Below are 26605 nucleotides of genomic sequence, written 5' to 3' on the forward strand. Positions count from 1 at the left end.
AGGGTCACAAGTTTCTCCCCAGAAAGAAACACCCTTATGCTGTGTTTCAACCAGATCACAGCATGATGAGTGGGTCTAAATCACAGCATAGGGGGCCCCTACGCTCAGACTATGCTGGCAAGAACACTCTCATGCCTGGTCTGCAGCTTGTATAGGGCAGACATTACTTTCTGCTGGAGCACAGCATAAGAAGCACTAAAACAAGACCTCGTAAAATTGCTTACCAAAATATCAATCTCAAACATTCCTCTCCACCAGAAAGTCACAAGTGTCTACATGTACTTGATAACCATGGAAAGAAAACCAGGAATTACCCAGCTCAAACTCTGAAAACAGCTGACTCTACCTTTTACCCAAGCAGGCAGGGACAACAACTTATATCTGACTCCTTTTGCCAACTTAAGTGCTGAACTGAACAAGTTTTGACCCAAATGGGAAAGCTACCTTTTCAGTCCTACCCAAAGGTCCCGACAAAATTGTCAAGGAAAAGAAATGTTTTCAGGGACTTTAAGGTGGCACTATATAATCGTATTCCCATTTTGAACCCTCCATTGCGCAACTCAACCGTGATCTTTGCCCTCCACATGTATATATGCCAAGCAACGACCCTGGCGTACCAGCCTGTGATCTGCCCTTCTTGATGTTTAGCGCCAGCCAATCACAGTGCTGCCTTTGCTCAAGAAGCAACGTGATTGGCTGGCAACTCTCACTCCAACAGGAGGAGGGGGAGTCTCTGATTGGCTGATGGTTCAGGCAAAAAAATTCTGCAGTATTATACTTGAGGATGCACATGTATGGGAAATTTGTATTGCACAGAAACATAGTATTACACAGACACACAATCTGTTGATACAGGATATAATATTTTTGTCGAAAGAGCATAATTATGAAATCATTGTTCCTTGTGACCTCACTCTGACAAGAAGAGTTCAAATGGTGAAAGGTGAAGTAGGGGTCTGGCGGAAGTTTTTGGTATGATGATGGCTGTAGTAAACACGGAAAGGTCAACATGCCAGCACGTGTTACAAATATGTCTTGGTGTTTCCATAAAATATTTGAACAAGCATCTGCCTTCACAAGTATGTATCTCAATTCAGTTTGAGTAATATACTACGATGTTAACTGAAGCATCATTACTGCATTATCATCTATTCAAGCACTGTTAGAAGAAGCTGTAAATTTGAAATATTCGACATAGTTTTACGGTCACCAATTTTGCAGTGACCTCATCATATGCTATACATGTCTTGCATTGTGTTACATTGTGTGACTCTATAACAAAGTTAAAACCCTGTGAGAACTACACATGTATCCACCCCCTCATACCGTGAAACTGCATGTGCAATGTAAGTCCTCACACAATCTCGAATCAATTAGCACATTACTTCATTAAATCCTTTCCAGCTCATTAGGAGTTTGTCCATAAGGAAGTGGCACCTCGACTTCTGTCATGACCAAATGAAGAACGTACTAAGACCATAATCCTTCTCCCGCCTTCCTATCAGTAACCTGATCCCTGCAAGCTATGTGGGGAATCCCCAAAGGTCAGGGGTTACTGTGTCTCCTCCAATTTTGTTTTTTAAAATCAGTTTCCTTTTGAAGAGGACTTCGTTGTCCCTTCAACATACATGTACATGTACATGTACCAGAAACGGGTATTACAATTCATCATCGTGAGGCGTAACAGCAGGGTGTTTGGCCCAGAACCCAGCGGTCCGGGTTCGAATCCCCTGATGCCCCCCATCTTGAGCCCTTGGGAAAAAGGCACTTTACACGACTTTCCTCACTTCATCGGAGTGTTAAGAACGGGTGTATTATATGTGTGGGTCTAGACACCAGCAATACCTGCCTGTGTCCCACGTGTATTGCCCTAGTACTGTTGCACTTCTAGTAAAATCAAATCAAATCAGAATTATGTTTGAATCCAATTTGTTTTCTCAAATTTACCATAAGTTGAAGCTTGAATGCAGGGAACATTATAGCGATAGAGTTCTTGAATTACCCGGAATTACCCATGCGCGTTGCATGGCAAAAACTATAATTCCTTTGGGTCCACCCAATGGACAGGACCACCTATATCTCAACATCAATTAATTTCTTACACTCGTCATTAAGCAGCTCTGAGGATAGCCCATCCCCCGGTCCCGCCTAATTTAGCTTCCTCGTCTATCTTCACACCAGCGCAAGATTCTTCGGGGCTGTTGTCGGCCTTGTTCGAAATGTCAGTCGTTATTTTGGTCCGACCCTGACGCTGGTGTCCCCTGTTGTCGGTCCCACCTCGACACTCGCTTCCTTTTCAAGCGCTTGTCGCTTTATTTGTGGCAGAAAAACACCCCCTCGCCTTGGGCCAAATTTAGACGCCGGGGTATCTTTGGAAGAGATGACAGATGCCTAAGGCTCCTTAGCAGGGCACTGAGGGGGTCCTTGCAATTGTGTCTTAGACCTCTTCTTCCTCTCTGACCAAGCTCCTTAGGAGGGCACTGAAGGGATCCTTGTGTCTTAGACCTCTTGTACATCTTAGACCGACACTTGCACCATTGTCTCTTGAACAATTTTATCAAATGACTTCTAAAATGACATGCATATTCACAAGTATGACTTTATGTGCACCATACAACACACCATACAACATTATTCATCTATACCAATAAAATTTGGCACAAAATTTTCCACATGTTGGAAGTAATGACAGTAATGAATTAGAAGAACCAGTTAACAATTCTTTAACAGTCCTAGCCTCTACACTGGTGTTATATCTATATATACATAAAACACACTTATTAACAGTTTCTATTGTTATCAACACTGTGGAATTTACAGAGATGTAAAATATTTAAAATATGCACATATAACTCACATTTACAACTTAGAAGAATATATAAGATACATGTATGGCCAGGTTTGCCTGCATGTGATCTATATGGAATCAAATCGAACCCTCAACTCTGGAAATTTCATGTTTTAATACAGGGGGCTGGGAGAAAACACTTTTTGATCCTACGGAACTACGTAAGTCCTTAAGACGGGATATTGACCGCAGATACAGTCAGGATCGACTTCTAATTTCCTCCAAGTGAATCAAAGACAACTCTCCAATGAAAATCACTGACTGGATAATATTGAGTAAGTCCTCAGGATCGGGGAGGCACATCAAGAGCCTTAGCCGTTATTGAATGATGTACAGTTCATTGACGTTCTTTTGGCGGGCTCCAGTGAGATTGATCACAGAAGGTGACCTGAGTATTATGCTTCAGACAACCAGTTTACCCGTGTCGGGCATGGCTAAATACGCCGGGTTTCCGGTGAATGGAAGAAAGGGCATTTCTGCTGACTACATAACATTGCTGTGGAATGCTGAGGATCTGTAAGGAATACAGAGGATTTGTGAGGAGTACTGAATATCTCTTGGTGTCACAGATTAGGTCTAGGAGACAGAGAGGAATCTATTCTGAGGAATTCAGGACAATTCTGTATCAAGTATGGAATAACAACTGTTTGGGACACGGCATAGCTCTAAACAGATGTAAGAAGATTTGTATCGTTAAGAAGACTGCTGTCACTTTGCTACAGAACATTTAAAAAAAAACAATGGTGACACCTGCAAGTTTACATCCTTTACGAAGCGCTGGAAGGACTTTGCATTTGCTGCACAAATGGCAAAGCCAGGCTTTACAAAAACACGTTCACAAAAGCCAAGCTTTAGTTTAGCTACCAACTCAAAGCCATAAACTCGGCTGGACAGCCTATCTGCATACACATGACTGTGCTTTGGTAAGAAAACTGCTAACAATTCCCCTTCAAATAGCCATTACTAAAAGCTAGATGTACATCACTTGGTTGTGTTGGCAAACAAATTTTTTTTGGCTCAAGTTATGTGTACAACAAAGTATCGTAGATGGCAGATTGTACCACCTTACCCACTGTGCTTTGCAACTTTTCCAGACCCACAGACAGAAACGAAAGCACTGAGGAACTAGGGTAAGGCTGTTCCTTATAGACAGATCAACATTTTCAGACAGTAGGGTTTGTAAATACGTTTTGCTGACATCCTACTTTATCTTATGTTGTGCACCCAAAATTATTTATGTGCACCTTAATTTTTTAGGTAATTAGGTGGACCAGTGCAAGCACCTGTTCCCAAAAATTAATTTCGAGCCCTGCTACTACATACATGTATGCAAGTGGTACTTCCAGCCTTGATGATGGTCAATCAGTACCAAGGGCAATTCCTAACAACATGTCTTATTGAAGCTGTATGGGAAGACACTAGACATACGATTTGTTTGTTTGTTTCTTTGTATGTTTGTTTGAACCATTCTTCATTCATGAGAATCTCAATTCAGTCCTTTTGGACTGGACAATTATAGCTTTCAAGAATAACTAAGACAAGAACTGCTATACATGCATAGATACATGTTGTGCTTATGTTGACTATTTCATTGTATTGTATTGCAATATTTTCCCACATGCCACTAAAAGAATAGCGTGCTGTACATAATTGTATATAACAGAAAATGTACGTACTGTACATTTAGTTCTATACATTGCACAGGTAATATCAGGTATGGCTGTCTTCCAGCGAAGAGACTGGTTCCTTAAAGAAATTGCCCATTTTCTTCCGCTGGCCTCAGAAAATTCTCCAGCCAGGGTCTCACGACGCCTATTCGCATACACGTTACTTTTCACAATTACCGGCAAAATGGCCGCAGAGAGCACGCGGCCGGGTCCTAGGGGCACCGTTTTCCATTCACCTCGCCCATCTTACCGTCTCCAAGGACGGTCGGCGGAAGCAGGGTGGGCTGGAGGGTCGAGTTGACGCCGAGAGCGCCTGACCGGCATACTGAGCACCCGATCCTCCTGATTTAGAGCGGGGGAAGGGCCGGGAGACGGAGCTAATAGAGTAAAAACTACATCACGACTTGCCCGAGGAGGCAGCTGGGCAGTAATTGGGATAGTGGCCCCGCTGCCAGTTCTTACTCAGATTAGATGAGTAACAGGCTATATAGGAGACGGTATAAAAAGATCTCCAACAATACTCTCCATTATCAATATTCATAAAGTACATATTTCTACATTCTTTAGAAGTCTATAACAGTAGTTTACTAACTTGATATGGCAGAGCTACAACCAATTAATTCTAAGCCAGATTAAAAGAGTAACAGGCTATGTAGGAGAACATCATGATGGTATAATTATATAAATACAGTCTCTAACAATTCTTTGTCATCTACATTAAAAAAAAACATTCTCTACATTTGACATCTGTACATTGTCTGGAACAGCAGCCACTTCAAATGTAAGATTGTCTGAATGATATCATTAAGACAAGGAGAAGTTAAGGGTCTGGTTCAAGAACGCATCCTTGTCGTGATATTTATACCAGATAGCAGAGTGGCTACTGAAATGTCCACAGAGAAAACTACAAGGTTGTGTACCAAAGAGACTGAACTAATGAAACTACTGTAATTCTTACGTTTATGAATGTTAAACATCCAGGTAAGCAAATACAGTGGTACAATTTAAACATTACTACTGGACAAAATACAATAAAAATTTGACGTTTCAGGCGTCCATCCGACTGCCCTTTTTCAACAGGGCAGTCGGACGGACGCCCGAAACGTCCGATTTTTATCGTATTTTGTCGAGTAGTAATGTTTAAATTGTACCACTCTACTGTAAATCTTCTTTCTCTCACTGTAACTTTCTGTTCACTGTTTTCATGGTCCCCTCCAGAACTGTACCGTGAACTTATCATCGCTGTGCAAAACCTGTTGTCCTTATTTATGATTCCTTCTCACATCTGTTCTGTAAATCACTGGCCGCCACAATGAAGTTAAAGTTCAGTGAAAATGTCCATTTTCCTTACATCGTGAAATTCTGCTACCATGAAGATAAAGAACAGCGTTTACTGAGATATAGATTATTAAAATCAGGACTCTATACCCATAAGTACAAGATACATACATGTACATGACTAACATGAGTGTATATCTGATGTTTTAAGCAGTAAAAGACTTTAATCCCCAAGCGTTAACACACCAAGGGGAAGTTCAACCCAGGATGATAAGAGATTAGGCAGCAATGCTACGACAAATCCCTACAAAGATTCTGTGAGTGTGAGTGTATTGGGATTAATAGGCACAGCAGGGCAGAAAGAAATTTCTAAAAATCAAGGGTGACAAAGCTGGGTGCTTCTTTTCCCAAGTGTTATCTTTTAATACATTCATCCTTGACGCTTGTGTAGACAACTGTCTACCGCTTGAGGTAGTGCTTTGTACTGGTACTGTACCGGTACTGCACCGTAAAAACTGATTAGGTACAGGTCCAAAATACCGGATCATGAAGTACCGGTACTGTACGGATATGAATTTACACCAAGTATGTGCTTATTTTTTGACTGATCTCCTGACCTCATGGCCTTATGCAACACCAAACGTGACCAAAGGTCCGGACCTATAGCTAAACTTCTGTACCGGTACCTGATGTTACGTTTAGCTACATACGCAGCACTAGCTTGAGGCCATAACGATTCATTTCTTTGGTTCTCAGACATTTAGGCGAAAACACAGCAATCCGACATCATAAAAGCAGAGAACAGGGAGGAAATCTTGACGGTATTCACTCAATAAAACTCAGTGCACCAAGGAATAAGCCTGGCCCTTGCTCTTTCTTTTCATGATCTTGTTCCAGCTTAGGCTACACCAAATTAATTTCTTGGTTAACGGATTTTTATTCCCCCCCCAAAAAAAATTGTCATGATTTTTTTTTTTCAATTTTTTTTTTGGAAAATAAAAATCTGTTAACCAAGAAATTAAATTGGTGTGGCCTAAGCGTATTTCTCAAATTCCGACGCCGAGAACTAACACGTTAAACCTCACAGCTCAGAAAAGTGAAGACTATTTTATGCTATAGCTGGGTTCTGTGTACCATGTAATGGATAATATGCCCTTGTGAACTCTACAATGCAAATCCTACCCTGAGCTTTCCCCAAAGGCAGATGCAAAAATCTGCTTTTTGTCAAACTCTCTCCATATCAGATCCTGAATGATGGCAGTTTATAGCATTTTGCAAGTATAAGCAGCTCACTGTACATGTATGTAGTCAATGTTAGCAGTACATAAGGCAGGTGTAGATGCATGTGTGGTGGACAGCTAACCCTGGGGCGCATCTGTCCACAGGAAACATAAGCTACTGCTGTGCCTCTGAGTTTCACCCTGGACACTGCTCAGGCTTATAAACATGATCCAAACAAACTCACTCTCTGTCAAAAATTGCGAAAGCTTGATAACGCTTTTGGCCTAAAATCATTGTCTTCTAAAGTTCTATCCTTCAAATATTAAATAAGATTCAAAGCTCTGCTGAATGTACATTTTTTGTACCCGTTGCCCTGCGCACCTTCAACACAGATGTAGGCATGTGAACAAAAATATTTGTTATAATAAAGTTTCATGCACAAGTTTCATTGGTTAACCTGCTAATTTTGACGGACAGCCATGATTGGTTTGCTCCAAACCGTCCGCAGATGCTCCAAGCACAGGAGCAGTCCACGAAGCTCGTCATGAATACAGATTGCGGAGTCGTTCGTCAACCGTAGGAACGAACGCGCTACAGTCTGCGCCCTGACCTCGCACAATTACTACAGACTCCGGAGCCATCTATTCTCATGATTCCTCCACAGCTCAAAACGGGCGAATCACACGGTTCGTTGGGTCCAACACTTGACGGTTGAACGGCCTTGTTTTGAATGCTCCGACTACAGCCGTTTATCAGCCATTGAAGTAACTGTACATGTAGACTGTGGCATGGCAGTGATGTCTTACTTACATTGTATCTGCTCTTGTTTGTACGAAGAGTCACAGGGCTTTCCAAGAGCAATGGGATAATGGTGCTGTACCAACTTGTTACGTTCTCAGCACCACCTCGTCAATCTTAAAATTTTGACAAATTTGCTTAATTTCTTCAAATTTGATTCTTTGGAACGAGTTTCACCTTACCAAGACCCTCCTCCCCACAACATGTATCGACTTATAAGTCCGGACCTGAATCCATGGCCCATGTATGCTAAAAATATATTTTTTCGGTTACACATAGAATTGCATGTTGGCATAAATCTTACATGAAATTTGAAAACTATACATCCAAAACCATATAGTACAGTAAGTAGTAAACTTTCAGGGATAAACACATATACAGCACTGTTTTTTGTCTTTTCCAACGGAAATTTCACGATCTAAAGAAGGTTTAAGATGGTTCAGAACAAATTTTAGGAAAATATAAGTGAGAGAGATTTTTTTGCAAGTCCAGACTTGTTTCCAGACGTTAAGGTTTTTTTGGACTTGAACCTAAACGTTAGGTCCAGTCTGATTCAAGTCCGGGGTTTAGGTATGCAGCACTAAGACGCATTACACCCTTAATCATACAACAGCAGCAATGCTCCGTGCTTTCATGTGGTCCCGACAGACAAGCGCCTCACGATCGCGGCAGACCAATACGCCCTGACCAGCATATCAAAAACCTCTTAAGTCTGGTAATCGGGCAGGCATCAAACGGGCGAACAAGCCGGGCTGACCATGACTGGAGTGCTGATGGGTGGGGGGAGGTCTCCGCCGACCAAGCTGAGATCAGCGATCTAGCTTCCAGTTGGTGCATTTTAGCTTATCCGGCCATCAAGCTATCATTTGTTACCAACATGCTAACTTTTCGACTCAGCGTAATGGTACTTTGCTGGCATTTACATGTGTAATAATGGAAAATGTTGATGACATACACCAGACCGTTCGGTGTGATATAACCAGCTGCTGCCACGCCGCGTGCCTGCGAAGCTGACGTGTTACGCCTAATGGCAGTTAAACCGGCTATATAGATACAGATACAGAACATGTCCTCCAAACTGACAACAAATCCTCCTAATCATGTCAGTTTATTAGTACTTGACAAGACAGGTCAGGAGGTTTTAGATGGATTTTGATGGTAAGAAGGTCTCAAAGTAGCCTCTAGAGAAAACAAGCAGTGCCTTCTGGCAGCTTCCCCTACAACTGTACTTGCTTGTATCTTCCTTTCTTAACACAATGTTGTCATTTTTAGCTTTTACTATATATTAGAAGTCTGAGTGCAGGTAGTACAGATCTGTCCTGATCTAACATTGGCAAGGGTCCAAGCCAGTTTCCAAAGTTATTCGAGTTTGTGGCAATCTGTGGAGAACAGGTTTAGTGAAATATACATATGGATGGATTCCGAGAAATGCTTTGCACGTTCCCTACCTTCAACTCCTTCACGTCAAGCTATTGCAAATCTCTCCAAGAATAGTAAAATTAATGCATTCGTAACATGACAGTCTACATTGTTAGAATCCTGTGAAACGATTTGAGGGAAACATTTTGAATTTTTGTCACCACAGACACTTTTCTGTCAAGCAACAGAAAATCTTTGCCGGGATCGGGATATGAAGCAATTATTCCAAAGATGATGACATGATACCGAAATACGAAAAACCTTCAAGCAGTCATGGATGACTCAGGACCATCCCTTCTGCCAGTTTCCTGGAGCTTTCCAAGAAATCCAGTGCCGCTGATGAGGGGTGATTGTGGGGGTGGGAACGACGCAAAAGCTTTTTACAAAATCGATCTGCCGTTTGGTTATTCTCTAACAGGTTCCGGGCAATGCTCCACGTCCAAACACTCAACCAACTCAACGTAATGATGTAAGATACTGCCAGTTTACAGAACATGTTCATGTACATTGTACACAAGATATGAAAGGAGCTCTTTTCCAAAACAGCCAGAATCAGAGATTGACAGACAAAATATATTCTAGTACATGTACAATGCTAAACTTTCTTCCAACGCTACGGTATTCACAGATCAAATTTTCAACGACCACTGTCACTTTCTTCAGGATCAATAATCCAGCTAAAAAGCATGTAAGAGAAAGCACTTAATTGCTTGTAACAGGTACATTGTATGGCAACTTGCAAATACATAACAGTTGAAGTATTACTAATATCTAACAATTTTAAAGGAGACAGTAATCCAATTTATGAATAACAATCTAGACAATCTAGTTATACAATCATGCTAATACTTTAGAACAGCATGTCGATAACAGTATGCATGATGCATCAGGAGTAGTTTAGGTTCAGGTCCGGACCTATTAGGTCCGACCTGAACCCATGGCATATCTGACTAATTGCCAAACTTCTATTTACTAGTACTTGGAGTGTTCTTACATTGCACTGTGATACACATACATGTACTTTTATACCAGTGTAACGCTGTTTGTCATAGACCAAGACTGATATCATGTTATTGTACACTAACCTGAGAGTATAACACAATGCTAAGTCTGTTGCTTTCTTCTATCAGAATAAGGTAGAATTATTAAAGTTCTTAAAAATGAACGAAATAAGTAATAATTACTGGTCAAGACTGTGAAATGAAAAATATTTTCCAGTGCAAAATCACTTTTTAAAGGAAACCAATAAATGAGATTAGACTTTGTCAAGTTGGAGTCCAACACAAATCACATTTAAAAAAAATCACATGCAAAAAAAAAAATTGAAAAAATATATACTTGAATTTCTCTCTGAACTCGGCCTTTTGACATTCTGGCATGCCCTTCATCTGATCAAGGCACCTGGTATTCATTAGAAGTTCATTAGCAGCAAGTCCCGCACCGCTGATATCACAGGATATCACAGTCCTTTTGGGAGGCTCACTGCAGAAACATATCCCTGATTGCCACGATCAAGCCATCTTTATCCAATTTGTGGCAGAAAAATAATAGCCAGCTTCTCCTGCCCCGGACAGATTTTGCCTTTTCCGTTTTATGCTGCGGGATGACATCTTTATATGCGCAAGCGTCAATGAAAACAGTTCGTCACGTCTTCTCACTTCAGTTCCCGCGGTTGTGGGTGAAAGGTCATGAAGTCTCGCGAAGTCTCGCTGTCTAGGTCAGCTGACCTTGCATGTAACCTATTCTTAATATCAAATCTCGCGAGAGCAGCTAATTCAAAACAAATATGGCGCCTAGCGCCTCGATTGGTGTCGAGAACGTCAATTTTGATCGTGTTTTGCACAATCTAACGGTGTATCTACCGCGATAGGAATATTCTTTACTAATCACAACATATTTCATGACCTGATACATTGTCTTGTGGTGGTGCTGGGATATTTTCACGGAGAAAAGATCGTTTTCGGGAAAGATTGCTTGTTGTACCTCAGCATGCAGATAATATGACCGCCATGAATGGCAAACGTTGTATTTTTCGAGCGCAAATTTTGCGATTTACGGAAGGTTTAAGATGCTCTAGAACGAAAAAGATATAATGTGAGTGCTAGATTTTTTTACCGGTCCAGTACCGAAAAAACCGGAAAACTGGGTTTCGGTTTTTTGGACCTGAACCGAAACGTTTTTTCAGGTAATAACCGGACCTTTATAACCGGTACGCATCCCTAGCATAGAGTAGTACCTTAGTTGGCCTACATGTAGAAGTATATATATATATATGGACAGTGGCGTCATGTGGCGTAATGGATAGAACATTCGACTGTCAAACAAGGGGACCCGAGTTCGAACCCGGGCTGCCCCCAGACATGTCTGGACATGCGCCCCGACGTTGTGCCCTTTGGAAAGGCACTTAACACGACTTTCCTCACTTCACTCAGGTGTAAATGAGTACCTAGCTCATCTAGGGTTAGAGACGTCCCTCGGATAGGACGTTAAATGGAGGTCCCGTGTTTGGGGAGAGCCACACCCCGCGCACGTAAAAGAACCCACCACACCTTTTGAAAAAGAGTAGAGGCACCCCGGTGTGAGATGGTCCAAAAACCTGCAGTGCTATAACCGCATATGGGTTCGCCCTTAGTAATAGCCTCCGGCTTGTTGGGCAACCCTGACATGTACATGCTGAACCAACAAAATAAATAGATATGGACAGGGCATATGTAGCCAGTATTTCCAGCCCTACAGCTGCCACCCAGCAGGTTTGATTGGTCCATTGTTGCTCTATGATGGATGCGAACTGGCACAACTCGGGAGCTGCACCAAGCTGAGAGGGATTCCGATGCTCGCCAGCTGAAATCTGCGGATACGTTTTAAACCTGTCGCTGAATAATTGGTATGTAAGGAAGGACGACGCGATGCTGGGAATACATTATGTCTTCTTCTAGAGGTGTTTGTGTTATTCTGCATAGACAGGCTGCAATATTACTTACAGTGGCATCAAAAGCGAAGGCCACATCAATGCATTTGCTTGGTTTTCAGACATTGAACCAATAAATGAATAAATAAGGTGAAAGTATACATGTATGTCGTGATAGCAGAGCCCAAAACTTCAATACGACAGTATTCACCGCATAAAACTGAGTGCATCAAGGCATAAACCTGGTCCTCAAGCTTCGTTTATGTTCATTATGTTTTTTCCAGTTAATATGCATTTTTCTAAAAACTGTGAGAACCAAAAAATCTAATTCATGTGGCCGAGGTCAACCTTTTTCAGCAAATCGCCACAATGCAAGCTGCAAGAAATTTCTCCTGGCAAGTTGTATGCACAGACTAAAAACTATGAAAATATGAAAATGATGACACTTAGAAATACTAAATCTTATGTATGTGTTTTTCAGAGCAACAATCAAACTGGCTGAAAGTTATCTTTATGAAACCCGTCTATTTAAAGACCTTGGCTATACGGTAATTTAGTTTGTATTTTTCTATCTGCAAAATTGCAGATATCTTCAAAATTACAATATTGTTCTGCAGGAAGCCAATCAATAATCATCTTTGCACTGCAGGGAGTCCGAGTGTGTTCTGAGCAATTTGCGAGGATATCTATTTACAGTCGTTGCCAGCATCTATGTTACTGTAAATGTATTTAAGTTTATGGTGGTTTAATGCTTGCAGTTTTCTGCGTAACCTCTTCACCGTGAATTTAAAACCACTGCGAAAATACTTGTTTCTTCTGCCCGCCTGTAAAACATCTTCCCTGGATACATTTTTTCTGCTATAGCACATGGAGATAAAAAGGTGTAATTTTTCTGTGAGGAAATACAAATCTTAACCTTCAGACTGCTAAGTTAGCCATTGGAGAACGAATCTGTATTGTTTATGGGGTTAGGCAGCAGGGAGAAGGTTAAGCAGGTATCAAACAAACACACTGGGAAGCTCTCATGATGTTCACTATGGCTGTCCTTGGTGCTGAACTATGAGTCACAAGGTATTGTGATTGGCTGACCTCCTTTTCAAATAGACCAATCACAACATAAAGATGGTTCATTGGGAGAGACCAAGTAAGATCTTAATCAGTTCATGGGAGATGAAAAATTGCATCTAGAGAAGGATGAAAAATGTGATTTGTAAAAAATGATTAAAAAATCACATCAGAAAAAAACTTGTAAACAGACATTGCATGCACTATTGCCATTAAAAAATGTGCTTCAATGTTTTCACCCCCCCCCCCATGATGCGTGGTCTGTCCCTTGACAGTTCCAAATAAGTGCACTATGGGAATGTTGACATATCTTCCAAAGGTCAGTCCTGGGTTATCTACCAAACGCCTGATGTGCAGCCTGATGTGCAGCCGAGGGAGGGACGTCTTTCACAGGAACTCACCATAGCATTCCTCTCCGCTCCGTCTGGTATAACGGATCCTGTGACAAGTCCAGGACACCCACTGTAATTCTTGTTTCTTCCACCCTAACTTTATGTTCACTGTTTCCACGGTCACCTCTGTACCGTGAAGTTAACATCACCGTGAAAAAAACTGTTGTTATCTTTTATGATTCCTTCATACATCCGTTCTGTAAATCACTTGCCGCCACCGTGAAGTTAAAGTTCAGTGATGTCCATATATATAATTAAATAAATGTCCATTTTCCTTACACTGTGAAGTTTTGCTACCGTGAAGATGAAGTGAATTACAGCACTCTCTCAGGACATACCCATTTAACCTTCTCCCTGCTGCTCCATTGTTTATTCGTTCTGACCCTTGTAAGTTTCCTTGCTGTTCAATCAGTAGGAGGTATTGAATAGCAAAGTTCTTTGAGGCCACACCAATTTAATTTCTTGGTTAACGGATTTTTATTTAAAAAAAACAACAAATTTTAGAGAAAAAAATCATGAAAACAGAAGGCTGGGCTGGAAACTAAAAATCCGTTAACCAAGAAATAAAATTGGTGTGGCCTTATTCACAACCAAGTAAATAAAAGAACTTGGCTATTCGGTCTTTCACCAACCTGATAAAACTATTCACGGAGTAGTAGAGTATACTTTTACAGGGAAAGGTTGCCAGAGCTTCCCCTCAAACGTCCTGGAGGTACCTCCACCAACATGGGACCCCCGTTGTGTGTCCCTCCCTAAAAACGGGTGTAGCCCCAACCGAGATGTCCTGACCCGAGACTTGATCCAGGGTCTCCAACTCAATACTTAATTTCTGTACTTATGCCACACCAATTTAACTTCTTGGTCAACGGATTTCTATTTAAAAAAAAACAAACCTTTTAGAAAAAAAAAATGAAAACAGAAGGCTGGCCCAGCCTTCTGTTTTCCTGAATTTTTTTCTAAAATCTTTTCTTTTCTGGAAAATAAAAATCCGTTGACCTAGAGATTAAATTGGTGTGGCCTTATCTGTCAAAAATAAATCAGATTGTGATCGTACACCTGTTTCTTCCAGGTTTGGGGAATGCAGTTCGAACGCGATGTCATGGCATTTTTTGAGTAAAATCCCCCTACATGTATGACAGAATGAGTTTGTGTCGTTCAAATTCGTCTATTCAAGATTTCCGAGAACCAAGTAAATGACTTGGCGTGGCCATTTTCATCTCTGCTTTGTCTGGCATAATGAATCTATTGACAAGAGTGGCTTCATTTAGACCATTTGGGCATGACATCACTTCATTATTGACATATCCGTAACCTCGCTTGGGACATAATGTTACAAAGAGCAGTTGTTTCACCGACCAGTTGTTATAGGGTGTAGAGGGAGACATCAGGACCTTTTTCCTCCTCAGAAAAATGTGTTATCATCCCCGATCCCCCTCATATCATTTTCAAGTGTAGTATACAATCTGTCATTGATAAAACTCACACATCACAGAGAAACTCTCTAACAAACATCTCATAACAGTTTTATTGTGCTGTGTTTCTATTGAATCGGTGAAAAATCCTACACTAGATCCTAGTGAGTGCTTTGTTCGAGGACAATAACATGCTTTCATGCCCTGCACCATTTTGACAGCTCTGGCTTTACTATAAGCATATTTTTATGGCAACTGTTCCATAGCTACTGTAAGACTTAGTGATAGCCAGGTGGACAGACAATCTTGATCACCTGCTTTAAAATATTCATGAAAGTCTTTGCCGTACAGTCATAAAGTATAGAATTTTTTTTCCAGTAGTCACATTGGCTACATGACAATATTAACCAAAAATTACTGTAAACAATCCTCAGACTGAGTAATACTGTCATACCACAAACTCTGGTATCCCAAATTGTGTTTTGATAATCACCAAAATGCAAGAAGACAACTCCACTTATCTTCTGACTTGAAATAATTATCAATATGCTATTTTTTAGAATGTAGACAAAAATATCAACTTTTAATTCTGAAAGCTAATTAATCATAAAGCTACAAGAATCCAGCCACAGTACTATGAATTAATAAAAAAAACAGAAATTAATTGTTTAAAGCCCCGAGTCTCACTTATTTGAGGAATTCCAATGTGCGCATGCAAACACCTGTTGAAAATCGGCCAAGGCATACTATTCCACACCACACCTATTTTCATCAGTAGCCCTGTTGAAAGCAGAGAGGGCCATTCACTATTTATTATGCCTGGTAAATTTTACATGAGTCTGTTGTACTCTTGCAGCCTAGGCCTAATCTACAAAGCTCCTGCTACAGACGCTTGTTGCTCGATGCACAAAGCCGTCAGAATAAAAGCCATCGCCGGGGGTTTCCTACACAGATCAATACTTATACCTCGACGTGGCAATAAGAAAATGAGCTCACATAACGTTTCTGGGACAGATATCAGATGAAACAGCGGACGTGGGGCCTAGTCTATAATATAAGGTTGTGTCAACAGCACTGAGTAGCTACCGCAAACACTATCTTATAATATGTTGTTTGTATCTAACTTAATTAATTTCATGTTTTCTCATAGCCGTGGAGTCCCACAGGTTTTCGTAAAAATTAAGATCTATTTTGATATGGTATGTTGGTTGTATATAATTTGTATGATTCTTATACACGTTTTTAGAGTTCTGAATAACAATGTGATGACGAAGCTGCACGATTTAGGCCAATATTGGGCTACCAACAGCTTTTACCCTTCTTGTGGAAGAATAACAAACCAGTCTACTACTACATAAGGCTATAACAATTTGACTGGTTGTTCCTAGGACATTTTTACGTAAAATCTAGCAAGATGACATCAAACAAATAGAGGGCTAGGAGGAAAATTTGCACCTGACTCTGTTCACTCCCTGAGACTGTTTGTACCAAGGTATAGACTTTCCCCTCAGACATGTTTTCATGTTGATGTTCTAATGTGCATAGCATTATGTTCTTTAAAGTCAGCGAACCAACCAACAAATAATTTTTGTGTGGCCTTACATGTTTCTCTGGAAAAGAGATAATCAGCATGATTCCTTGATTCTCAGATACTTTTATATATGTATCAATGGCTGTGGTCCTTGTGTACACACATATATATAGAGAGAGAGGGTTGGTCACTTGTACATGTTTGACCATACTTTTGCTGTGCTAATTAAGGTATTACTATCAGACCAAGTATATTGATTTTCCCATTCATCATATGCAGGTCTGTATTTAAACCATGGACCTTCTGTCCTGAATCATCTCTACTATGGCCTACCTCTGACTCAATTCCAGTAGCAGATCAAGACTTGTTGACAGCTTAAGTTTTATCAGAGCCAGGCCTCCAGATAAGGTGCTTTATCAAACCCACATGTTTCCACACACAACTGTACGACTCACCACACTCACATGTTTTCAAGATAAGAGTTACTCCTCAGCCTAGCTGCTAAAAATATCTACTCTCTATGAGTGGTTTTCCTGCTTGTGTGGAAGGGGTGAGAGGTGGTTTCACTAGTTTACTGATATTTCTACAGGTATCTATGACCAAAAGGCAAAAGCAAAATGATAAAGTAGTGGTCCACCGTGTAACAGGCATAAGGCTGTTGTTAGCACTGAACACAAAAAGGGCGAACAAAATCAACATCTGCAATGACGCTATCTAGAGTGTGCTTAAGTTATGCCAATTATCGGTTTTTAAAGACATTTATCATCCATTGTCAGTGTCCACAAAAGATACGGGTTCATTCATGTACAATGCCATTATGATAACATAAAATCAATACATGACACAGCTGGTAACAGATGCAAGGCTGCTGTACTGAACACAAGTAAGGACAGACAAAATACACTATATACTTTATCATCCGGTGTCAGAAAAAGACACAAGTACATTAGGCCACACCAATCTAATTTCTTGGTAAACTGATTTTTTTTTTAATTTTAGCACACAAAAAAATCATGAAAACAGAAGGCTAGGGTGAAAACTTGCACCTGACCCTGTTCACTCCCTGAAATGTGCACCAAAGTACAAACTTTCCTCTGAGATTCTGTTTTCCTGTTGATTTTCCAATCTAGCATTAAAATGGTGTGGCCTTATGATGATGCAAATCAATACACTACACAGCTTCTAACAGGCACAAGGCTGCTGTACTGAACACAAATAAGGCCAGAAAAACCCGACTTAGCGGATGACACCTGTGCTCACATTGATTTTCCTGTACTTCCTGGAAAAACGAGAACTTTCGCTCCAACTGACCTGTGTGCAGTGATCCGTGTATGTTTACACCTTTCACAACTTCCCTCACAGCCAACAGCCTAATTGTCAAACCTGTCAGCATGGCTTTGCGTGAACCTCTCATAGTGTTGAGTGAAAGAATGTGCAGTCAGGGTTTGCAATGCTTTAGCGCTGTTTTCTGCAGAATGGGATTTATATTATTATTAACAGACTCTGTGGTCTTCTACTATGTTAAGTCTAAAGTAAAGACTTAAGTACACATAAGTTAGACTAAAGAATCTAACACTCACTCACACTCACTCACTGTCCGGTTTAACGTCTTCTTTTCCCCATCATCTGGGGGTTTGACGTGCTTGCATGCTGATGGGGAAGCTACATGTAAAGTAACAAAAGTAGCAATCTTCAATTGGGGCTCGCGTTTTGGCCAAGCACACCGGGTCATCCCTACTCTTCATAATAAGTGTGGTGGGTTCTTTTTATTTATGTGCAAAGGTTTGATGCTTGAGGCGTCAAGGGGCCGCCAACTTTACGCCCCCACCTAAATGAACGATGCTACTCTTTTCCAGTCGTGGGTGGCTCAACAGAATTCGAACTAGATTTCTTCCCAGAATGTCTGATTTTATGTAAAAATAAACATGATTCAACAGGAAGCGACTATGTACACAGCAGTCAGCCAGTAATGTGGGTTATTTTGTTTAAACACCACGTCACCCAACATCACAGCTTAGCGCCGCATCCGCATTTTTGTGAGGTCGAAATATTCTATTATGGGACACCAAAGTACGTGAAAACATTACACATCCTACATTTGGACAATCTAGAAGTCTACTTTTCTACCCCATCACAAGTTAAGTCAAGTTAATTGCACAACAATTGCATCAGGTACAACGTAGGGCAAATAAAATGGGATCTTAACAACTACGGACTATTTATACTAGTGTACTAACCTAACATCATTACTCGATACATAAGATAATGGCATGATATATTTCACATTATGGCACGGCTTCTCTTTTTGCATAGCATTATATATGAATTGGCCTACATTTTGTAGGTAGACAGATACAGAGTCAGGGCATGATAGAGGTACATTAAATATTTCTCTACTTGTTCCATGTAGTGTTATTTCCTTCTTACATGTAGTCATCAGTCTTTTCCTTTCTTCATTGTAAGATGGACATATCATAAGGAAATGGTATTCATCTTCAATATTTTCTTTGCAGGTGGGACACATTCTCTTTTCAGCTGGTATATTTTTGTGACGACCCTTTTCATCACATTGGACGGGGCTATGGGACCTGCAAACATTGGCCAATCTCTAACAATAGACCGATGATCAAGAGAACACCGGGCGTATTACTGCCGAAAATGTCATCTAGACCTCGCAGACTGATCAGGCGATCAATTTTCGTGCTGTGTGACGGGTTTTAGGAAGTTTTCATAAAGCAAGATGACTGGATCTTGAGATTTACATGTATCAGTATATTAGATACCTTCCTCCATAACAAGCTCGCATAAGTGCACAATAAACAACATCTATTCTTATCTGGCTTAGTAGAATACTGTAATTCTCTAAATTTTTGCTACGGTTTTATGTTTGCAGTTTTTGCGGTGGCCGCTTAAAACCGGTGTTTCCATTACAGTACAGTATATAACTACAGCGTTACTGCAGACTTAAAGCCACCACCAACATTTCATTTTCTGCCTACCGCAAAATTAAATCACCGCAAATTTAAAGGCATTTACAGTACTTTCACAGAAGAAAGGAAGTGGGCTCTTGTTTGGCAAACGTGTCCCTGCACCCAAGACAAACACCTGTCCTTCTGAGTCTACATAAACAACAGATAAGAAATAAGACTCTTCTGTTGATTGAAGGCTTGTAATAAATTCTGCTGTCTCACATTTTAGCAGCTTTTGTTTTCTTATTCACAAGGCATCCACCATCAAGAATTGTTGGCCACGGGCGGAGACAAATTTTGGTGCAAACTTAAATTCAGAATCTATTATTCGCTCTTCCATACTGTGTGTTTAGTCATTTGTTTAACCTTCCTGACCATGTAGATTTGATAATGAGGGCTTTTTTTCTTTGCGCAAAATATTTTTTACTCGCACATTCACATCAGTTTTTGGTTCCGAGAGGATGCCATCCATATAATCAAATCAACATGGCCTTGTTGAAAGCGTCCACAGACAGTGTAAACAGAGATTAACCCAACTGCTACATGGGAGCTTTAATATTTCATGACTTCATTAGAAGCCTTGTGTCAATACCAATATCTCTGCCTGGCAGACACACATGCAGCCAACAGGTTATTTTTCATATTGTCAGCGACATCAAAGTAGCTGAGGGGGACAAGCGATACATAGATAAACCTCTGCATAAACAGTGTTGCTATGGCGGCACTGCAACTAAACAAAAACATACCGTAATGCCTGAAAAGTCACAAACTTGGAATAATTATTCAGAAATAGCTACTGATTAAATATATAGCATCCACCAAAGGTTGTTTGGAAAATGTAACAACTTAATGAGAAGATGATGGGAACAATCATTTGTTATCAACCAACAAGAAAAGGTTAACCAAGGGGAATCACTGGTAAAATTGTCATAATCAATGTAAATTGATAGAAGCTCATATAATAAATAATCGTTATGAAACAAATAAGAATCAAATTTACAATATATTGACAGCACTCCCATAACAAATGGCCTGAAAAGATACAAACCATGGATGTTGTACTGCTGTCATAAGAAGTAATTACTAATTTCAAATTTTCCCATGACCAAACACAATCCCTGCTTCTTTTCTACCCTACATTGTACATTTCAGATGTGTGACTCATGTTAAAAACATGTTGAAGGTAAAATACAACCTGGACACTTATGTTTCAAAGGTGGTCACGCCTTCACAAAGCACAGGAAGACGCAATACAGGCTTGAGGAGAAAGGTAAACCCAAGACAGGCTTAAGGAGAAAGGTAAACTCAACATGACATTCCTGAAGAACGTGAGTCATACTTGCGGGTAGGTGTGGTCGTTTATAAACTAACCCTTATCAGGGTTGGAAATTAGCCTCCACCAGGCCTTCCTAAGGAGGTATGGATCGTACAATTCGGCCAAAAAAAGGAATAATTTGACAGTAGAGTCAGTCCATGGCAGTACATGTATAACTGCGCCTGCGAGTGAAACCCTTTGATGGCCAAACTACCCTGGCAAATAATACAACAGATATAGCTATTGCCGGCGTGGTTAGTCTGGTAGAGACTTGTTGGAAATGCTGAGTGCATATACTGTACCACAATATCCAAGGATCTCCCCAGAAATATAGAACAGGATGGGGGGAGGGTGCCAAGTATAGGATATATATCAATGGCCAGGTGGCCCTTATGTAGAGGTGGACACTAGTTCAGGTTTGACTGTATATCAATAGCAAGGTGGTTCTTATGTAGAGTTGGTCACTTGTACAGGTTTGACTGTATATCAATTGCAAGGTGGTCCTTATGTAGAGTTGGTCACTTGTACAGGTTTGACTGTATATCAATGGCCAGGTGGTCCTTATGTAGAGTTGGTCACTTGTACAGGTTTGACTGTATATCAATGGCTAGGTGGTCCTTATACAAATGTATGTAGAGGTGGTCACTTGTATTGGTTTTATGTACATATTTCTTGAAAGAACGAACAAATTAAACTTATGTGGCCTTACTGATACAGATGACCTTTCATTCTCCCAGCCTGTAACCATTCTGATGACAAGTCTTTGACCAGGCCTTTCATCACGCATCAGGTAATCTCCATTATGGATGTGGGACAAATATTCTGCAGGGATCTTTAATTATTCAACAGTTCCTGTAATTCGATCGCTCATCAACACAATTAAAACGTGGGACAGGCTGATCAGACGAGAATATGACATTCGGGAGTGACGGAACGCGACATTGTACATTTACACTTGCCCCCTGGTATACATGCTACATAAGGCCATGGGAAATTAATGCTGCATTTGCGATTAGGGATTCTGTCCTTTTATCCAACAAATACAATGATGTTGATTATGCAGCGTGTTAACATGAAGAGGGTCAAAGTTTCGAGGGTCCTCCAAAAGTTATCAGTAGAGTGCAACTAGCCCCTACAGACTGTAGCTCTTTTCGACAAGCACAATGAACAGTGTACCACGGACCACGGCTTAACGTTCCGTCCTAAGGACTGCAACCTTTTCTGGTAGCGTGCCTGTTGGGTGAGCGAACCCGGGGCTTCTAGTTCCAGAGGCAAGATCGCTAACCACTGGACTAAGCACACTACAGCACCCAGCAAGCGGCATGGACAAAGTTGGGAATAGTCGCTTCAAACTCTATAACTAACGATATGGGTCTCTGTAAGGGGAGGGGACATGCAGGCACAGAACAGCAGCCACTGCCTTCATCGATAATGGATATCCACAAAACGACCAGCAAAATCCAAACTGTATAACATAGGGTTAAAAGACCATTAGGTTAACAAATAGCGTCAATGAATGCCAATAGAATGGTCGGGATGATACATGTACAATGTACAGTATACCAAGAAAGGCAAATTGAACATAGCCATAGAGCACTGTTGTAGGATGACTTCACCACAGCTTTTTCTGAATTTTGCCATTTAAATCTTGTTCATATCAATTCATAAGGCATAAAATGTATCTATGTTGTCAGGGCCATAGGTCATAGTGCAAAGGTGAGTCAAATTGCCTTTTTAAAGAAAATGTATGACAAGTAAAATATGACGACTATGAAGAGGAAATTCACTGTGCGCTGCTTTGTCGTAGATACAGTACTATATACCGACACAGTGTTTGCCTTTTGCAAATATACCACATTGTCTGCAGTGATGAAAGAATCACTTGTGAAGAGCGGTTGATGTCTGTGGTCACTCAAGGAATTCAATTAAAGCTCTCCCAGATAAGTAACAAGCGGTACATTACTCAAGCAACAGGTTCAGCATGTAACAGAACAACAGCAAATGTAATTTACACTGTATCAATCCAAAGGGATAACAATGTGGTATGGTATAGAGTGTATATATGTGTGTAGACATGAAAGTAGATACCAATACATAGTCCAGGGCTCAAAATACTGGGTGCACGTGCACCTTTTTGCACCAAAAATGGAAGCTGTGCACCAAATTTTTGACTGTGGGTGCGTCGGTGCACCTAGGGATTTTTGTATGCTATAGGGTAACAGGTACAATTGCACACAGCAAAATAATTCTTGAAATTCAAGTATCAGAAAAAGCCATACACATATGTAGCGATTTGTTGTAACATTTGTTTTACTTTGTTTGATGTATAACTTGTTTAAAATTTTAAATTGAAGTTCCTTGGAGAGCCAGTAGGGTTTCTGAATATGTTTTGCTCACACTCTACTACATTTTGTATATCTTACGTTGTGCACCCAAAATTCTTCCTGTGCTCCTTAATTTTTAGGTTAGGTGCACCAGAATTTCGAGCCCTGCATATACATCACACACAATCCTCAATACAGCATTGTTCTGTCTAAATACAATGGCGGATTTTCATCCATTTATTCATTTATTCATTCATTCATTTGCTCATCCCTTGGCAGTACTGGGTGGTTGCCCATGTACATGTATTTGCATAAGGCAACTTACAGGCCCAACAAATAATGGTTTGTAGATTTTTTCTTTTAAAAAAGAAAATCATCTGTGGTAAGCAATAAAATTGGAATAAAATTGGCCAAAACTGAACAATTACAATAGTTTTCTCTTTTAAAGTGTCTTTCTTTCGGTAAGCTTCTAAAGTTCTAGGACATAACATTACATTTTTACAAAAGCAGAATATTCAATATATTTTCTCATTTGTTATAAGAAAAAATATGAAATACTTCTTGGCTATGTCACAGTGACGTTTTCGCCAGTCATTTTCATATGGTCAAAACAGAAACACATTACATGTATCTTTCGTATCCCTTTGTCAGAGTGATGTGAAACAGACAACATTTTGAAATGGCCCCTGCTCTATACACATCACACACATCCATAGCACACCTCCCACCACAGCATAATGATCCTCCCTGACCAAACATTGTAATGGATATGAGGTGTTTGTTTTCGTTGACACCCTCCCCTTGTGGTCACACTGTGAAAATGTCAAGCACAAACGCCCCCCTCCCTCCTTACACACCCAGAACGATATGGAAGTGACACTGACCGATGTTGGCATGTTTCAGGAGACGGCAGATTCGCGCTTCTCTCTCAAGCTTCTGGTGGTCTGTGAGGAGCAGAAAGAAGAGCAGGGTTAGGGGAGTGGTTCCTCCAGTGTGATATGTGTGATCACAGTGGGGATGGTGAGCCCCTCCCACCAGAATAGATGCCCTTTCCTACCCTGCCAATCCATCTATTTATGGAGCAGGGAGATTCATGTGAATTTGTGAGACACCAGAGACCGGTGTGAATCCTAGTGTATCTGAATAAAATCCACACAATCCCCCCCTCCCCCCGGGACCCATCCCGGGCTTATCCCAACAGCATCGATGAACCCAATTCTTCCGTCCTTTCTGTTGGGGAATTCTGAATTGGGTTGCCCCTGATGTATATGTTGGAGTCAGTCCAACGTAATTTCCCATGCGCTGCGATTTTTCCCCCCAGCGCAAGCTTCCAAGATTGTCTGGTCATTTTTACTCCAGACCGCTGCCCATCACAACAACACCTTTGGACAACAAACAAACGGATAACAGATAACCGAAAGAAGCAATAAAAACTGTCATGCATAATCATGCGGCCGGTGCCTAAGAACTGTCCTAGTGCTGTCTCGCATCCAGTCGTAACGGTCCACACGAAATGACGGGAGCAATTATCACCGACATCTCCAATAATCACCCCCGCATTATGAGCCTATCAGAAAAATTATCAAGAACACCGCTACAAGGCGAACTGCAGTTCGGCCCCGACCTGAAACACCTATGTTTCCACGGCACACTGCCAGCATACATGATTAGGGCCATCTCTACAGAGGGACCAACCTAACACAGGGCCCCAGCTAGACCTGAATATCGGCTGCATGCTGCAAGCCCAGAAATACTGCTACATCCTCAACCAAAGGAGAACAGAAATTTTGAGTCAGAAAGAAATTTGACAAATGTTGAGTTGTCTGATATTGTCATCTATGAAATAAAGGATATCTCCCATTAATTCTTTCTTTTGCACCAGTTTGGTAATTTTTTTTTTTTACATCACTGTAAGGTTGAGAGATGCTGGGATGCACTTTTTTCCCATCAGCTGCAGAATCTATCTTCTTGCATTTTTATATCTTAATTACCAGGACTTAACGACATGGCGTAATGAAAAATTCTGCTCAAATTAGATAAAATAATGTGGAGCTTTTCATTGTAGTTTAAATTTCCACTCCCTGCTATGCTGAAATGTGGCATTCTTCAACCCAAATGACTTCTGGCAGCCCGAACACAGGGCAGACCCTGCTAAAACAGGTTAAAACCTCCTGCTTAGGTCGCAACATCTGTGCCAGGGCTTTTGCTTCACCTGCGATTTTTAAATCCCCAGGCAAATAATATCATCCTCTCGTGCGATTTTCTCTTGTCTTATATTTTTCTGAGAAGGGATAGGGAGAGAGAAACATTCCCTAATTGTAAGCGGGTCCCAGCTAACCCTACTGTCTCTATAAATGCACCGCTTGCCGAGTAAAATGCTAGCGGCAGTACGGCACATCGCACGGCCCGACACAAGTGAACCACCCGCCGAATATCTCGCATAAAATTATCCACCAGCCGACCCTTGGCTTGCCGGGGAACACCCACCCAGGGCCCCCTGCGTTCCTGCGGGACCGAGGGAGATCTGCCTGGCGTGGCAGAATCTCTCACGGCGGAGGAGAAGGATGGAAAGCCTGCTGCCTACCTCGGGCTGAAAGCTTCTTCGTGTTGATGATTTTGGCTGCGAATTCCGCGCTGGTCGCCTTCTGCACACATCTTCGCACGATCGAGAACGCACCCCTGGAAAACATACACCCTCCATCACTCAACCGCGCCCTCAAAACGCACGCAAATTTTACAAGCGACAGGAGAACACCTTAAATTTCGAAACGTTAAGAGATCGTGTGTATACTCACTTGCCCAGCTCCTCTTTTAGATCATAATTATCAGAGAATTTGGTGGTGGCAGTCTGGGCGGCCATTTTGCCTGTACGTCGGACGTCCGCGGCTGATTGACAATTACGCTCCGCCCACTCACAACAACTCTCACTTTTTCTCGCGTGATACCCCGAGATCCACCTGCGCCAGGCAAACCACTTTCACTTTCAGGGGTCCTTGGACAGCAAGCCACTTTCATTTTCTGGGCTCTTGGAGCGGTAAGGTCGCATGTGTGAATTTCTGCACTTTAAGTACAAAATGGGCGAATGAGATAATAGATAAACAACATGCGGGTTAGAATATAGAATAAAAATTTAAAAAAGCTCATACTTATACTGATGGACAAATTTTCAGGAATGATTCTTTGTTTTTTTTGTAATGACCTGATTCAGAAGTCAACCAGTGTAGGAATATCATCATAGTCGGAAGTGAAATGGGGAAAAACTGAAGAGCCATGCATTCAGAAGTAATTCCTGTTTAGAACTTCTTTCATAACTTTTTGTTATTGTTATAAAGAATTGACTTAATGTTAGGAAGGACGACATTTCTCCTTACCCTTTCATAATTACTACCATTTTCTGGCACGTTGTTCTCGAAAAACGCTTAATCCTCCGACCTCGAATCATGCCCCAAAAATCAAAT

The 26605-nt window shown here is 41.0% G+C and overlaps 1 protein-coding gene across 26 annotated transcripts in view; it reads right to left on the bottom strand.

Annotated features, from left to right (window-relative positions):
* Positions 1-26063, bottom strand: part of LOC136448590 (calcium/calmodulin-dependent protein kinase type II subunit delta-like) — a 91829-nt gene extending 65766 nt beyond the window's left edge. For all 26 annotated transcript variants that reach the window (XM_066448231.1, XM_066448228.1, XM_066448230.1 and 23 more), the window contains exons 1-3: positions 25943-26063; positions 25732-25826; positions 24032-24091 (exon numbers count right to left, since the gene is read on the bottom strand). In XM_066448231.1, the coding sequence (XP_066304328.1) occupies positions 24032-24091; positions 25732-25826; positions 25943-26007 (220 nt within the window). In that variant the 5' untranslated portion in view covers positions 26008-26063. The remainder of the gene's footprint in view (positions 1-24031; positions 24092-25731; positions 25827-25942) is intronic.
* Positions 26064-26605: the final 542 nt, after the last annotated feature.

Source organism: Branchiostoma lanceolatum, chromosome 14, assembly GCF_035083965.1.
Source record: "Branchiostoma lanceolatum isolate klBraLanc5 chromosome 14, klBraLanc5.hap2, whole genome shotgun sequence".
Lineage (NCBI taxonomy): Eukaryota > Metazoa > Chordata > Leptocardii > Amphioxiformes > Branchiostomatidae > Branchiostoma > Branchiostoma lanceolatum.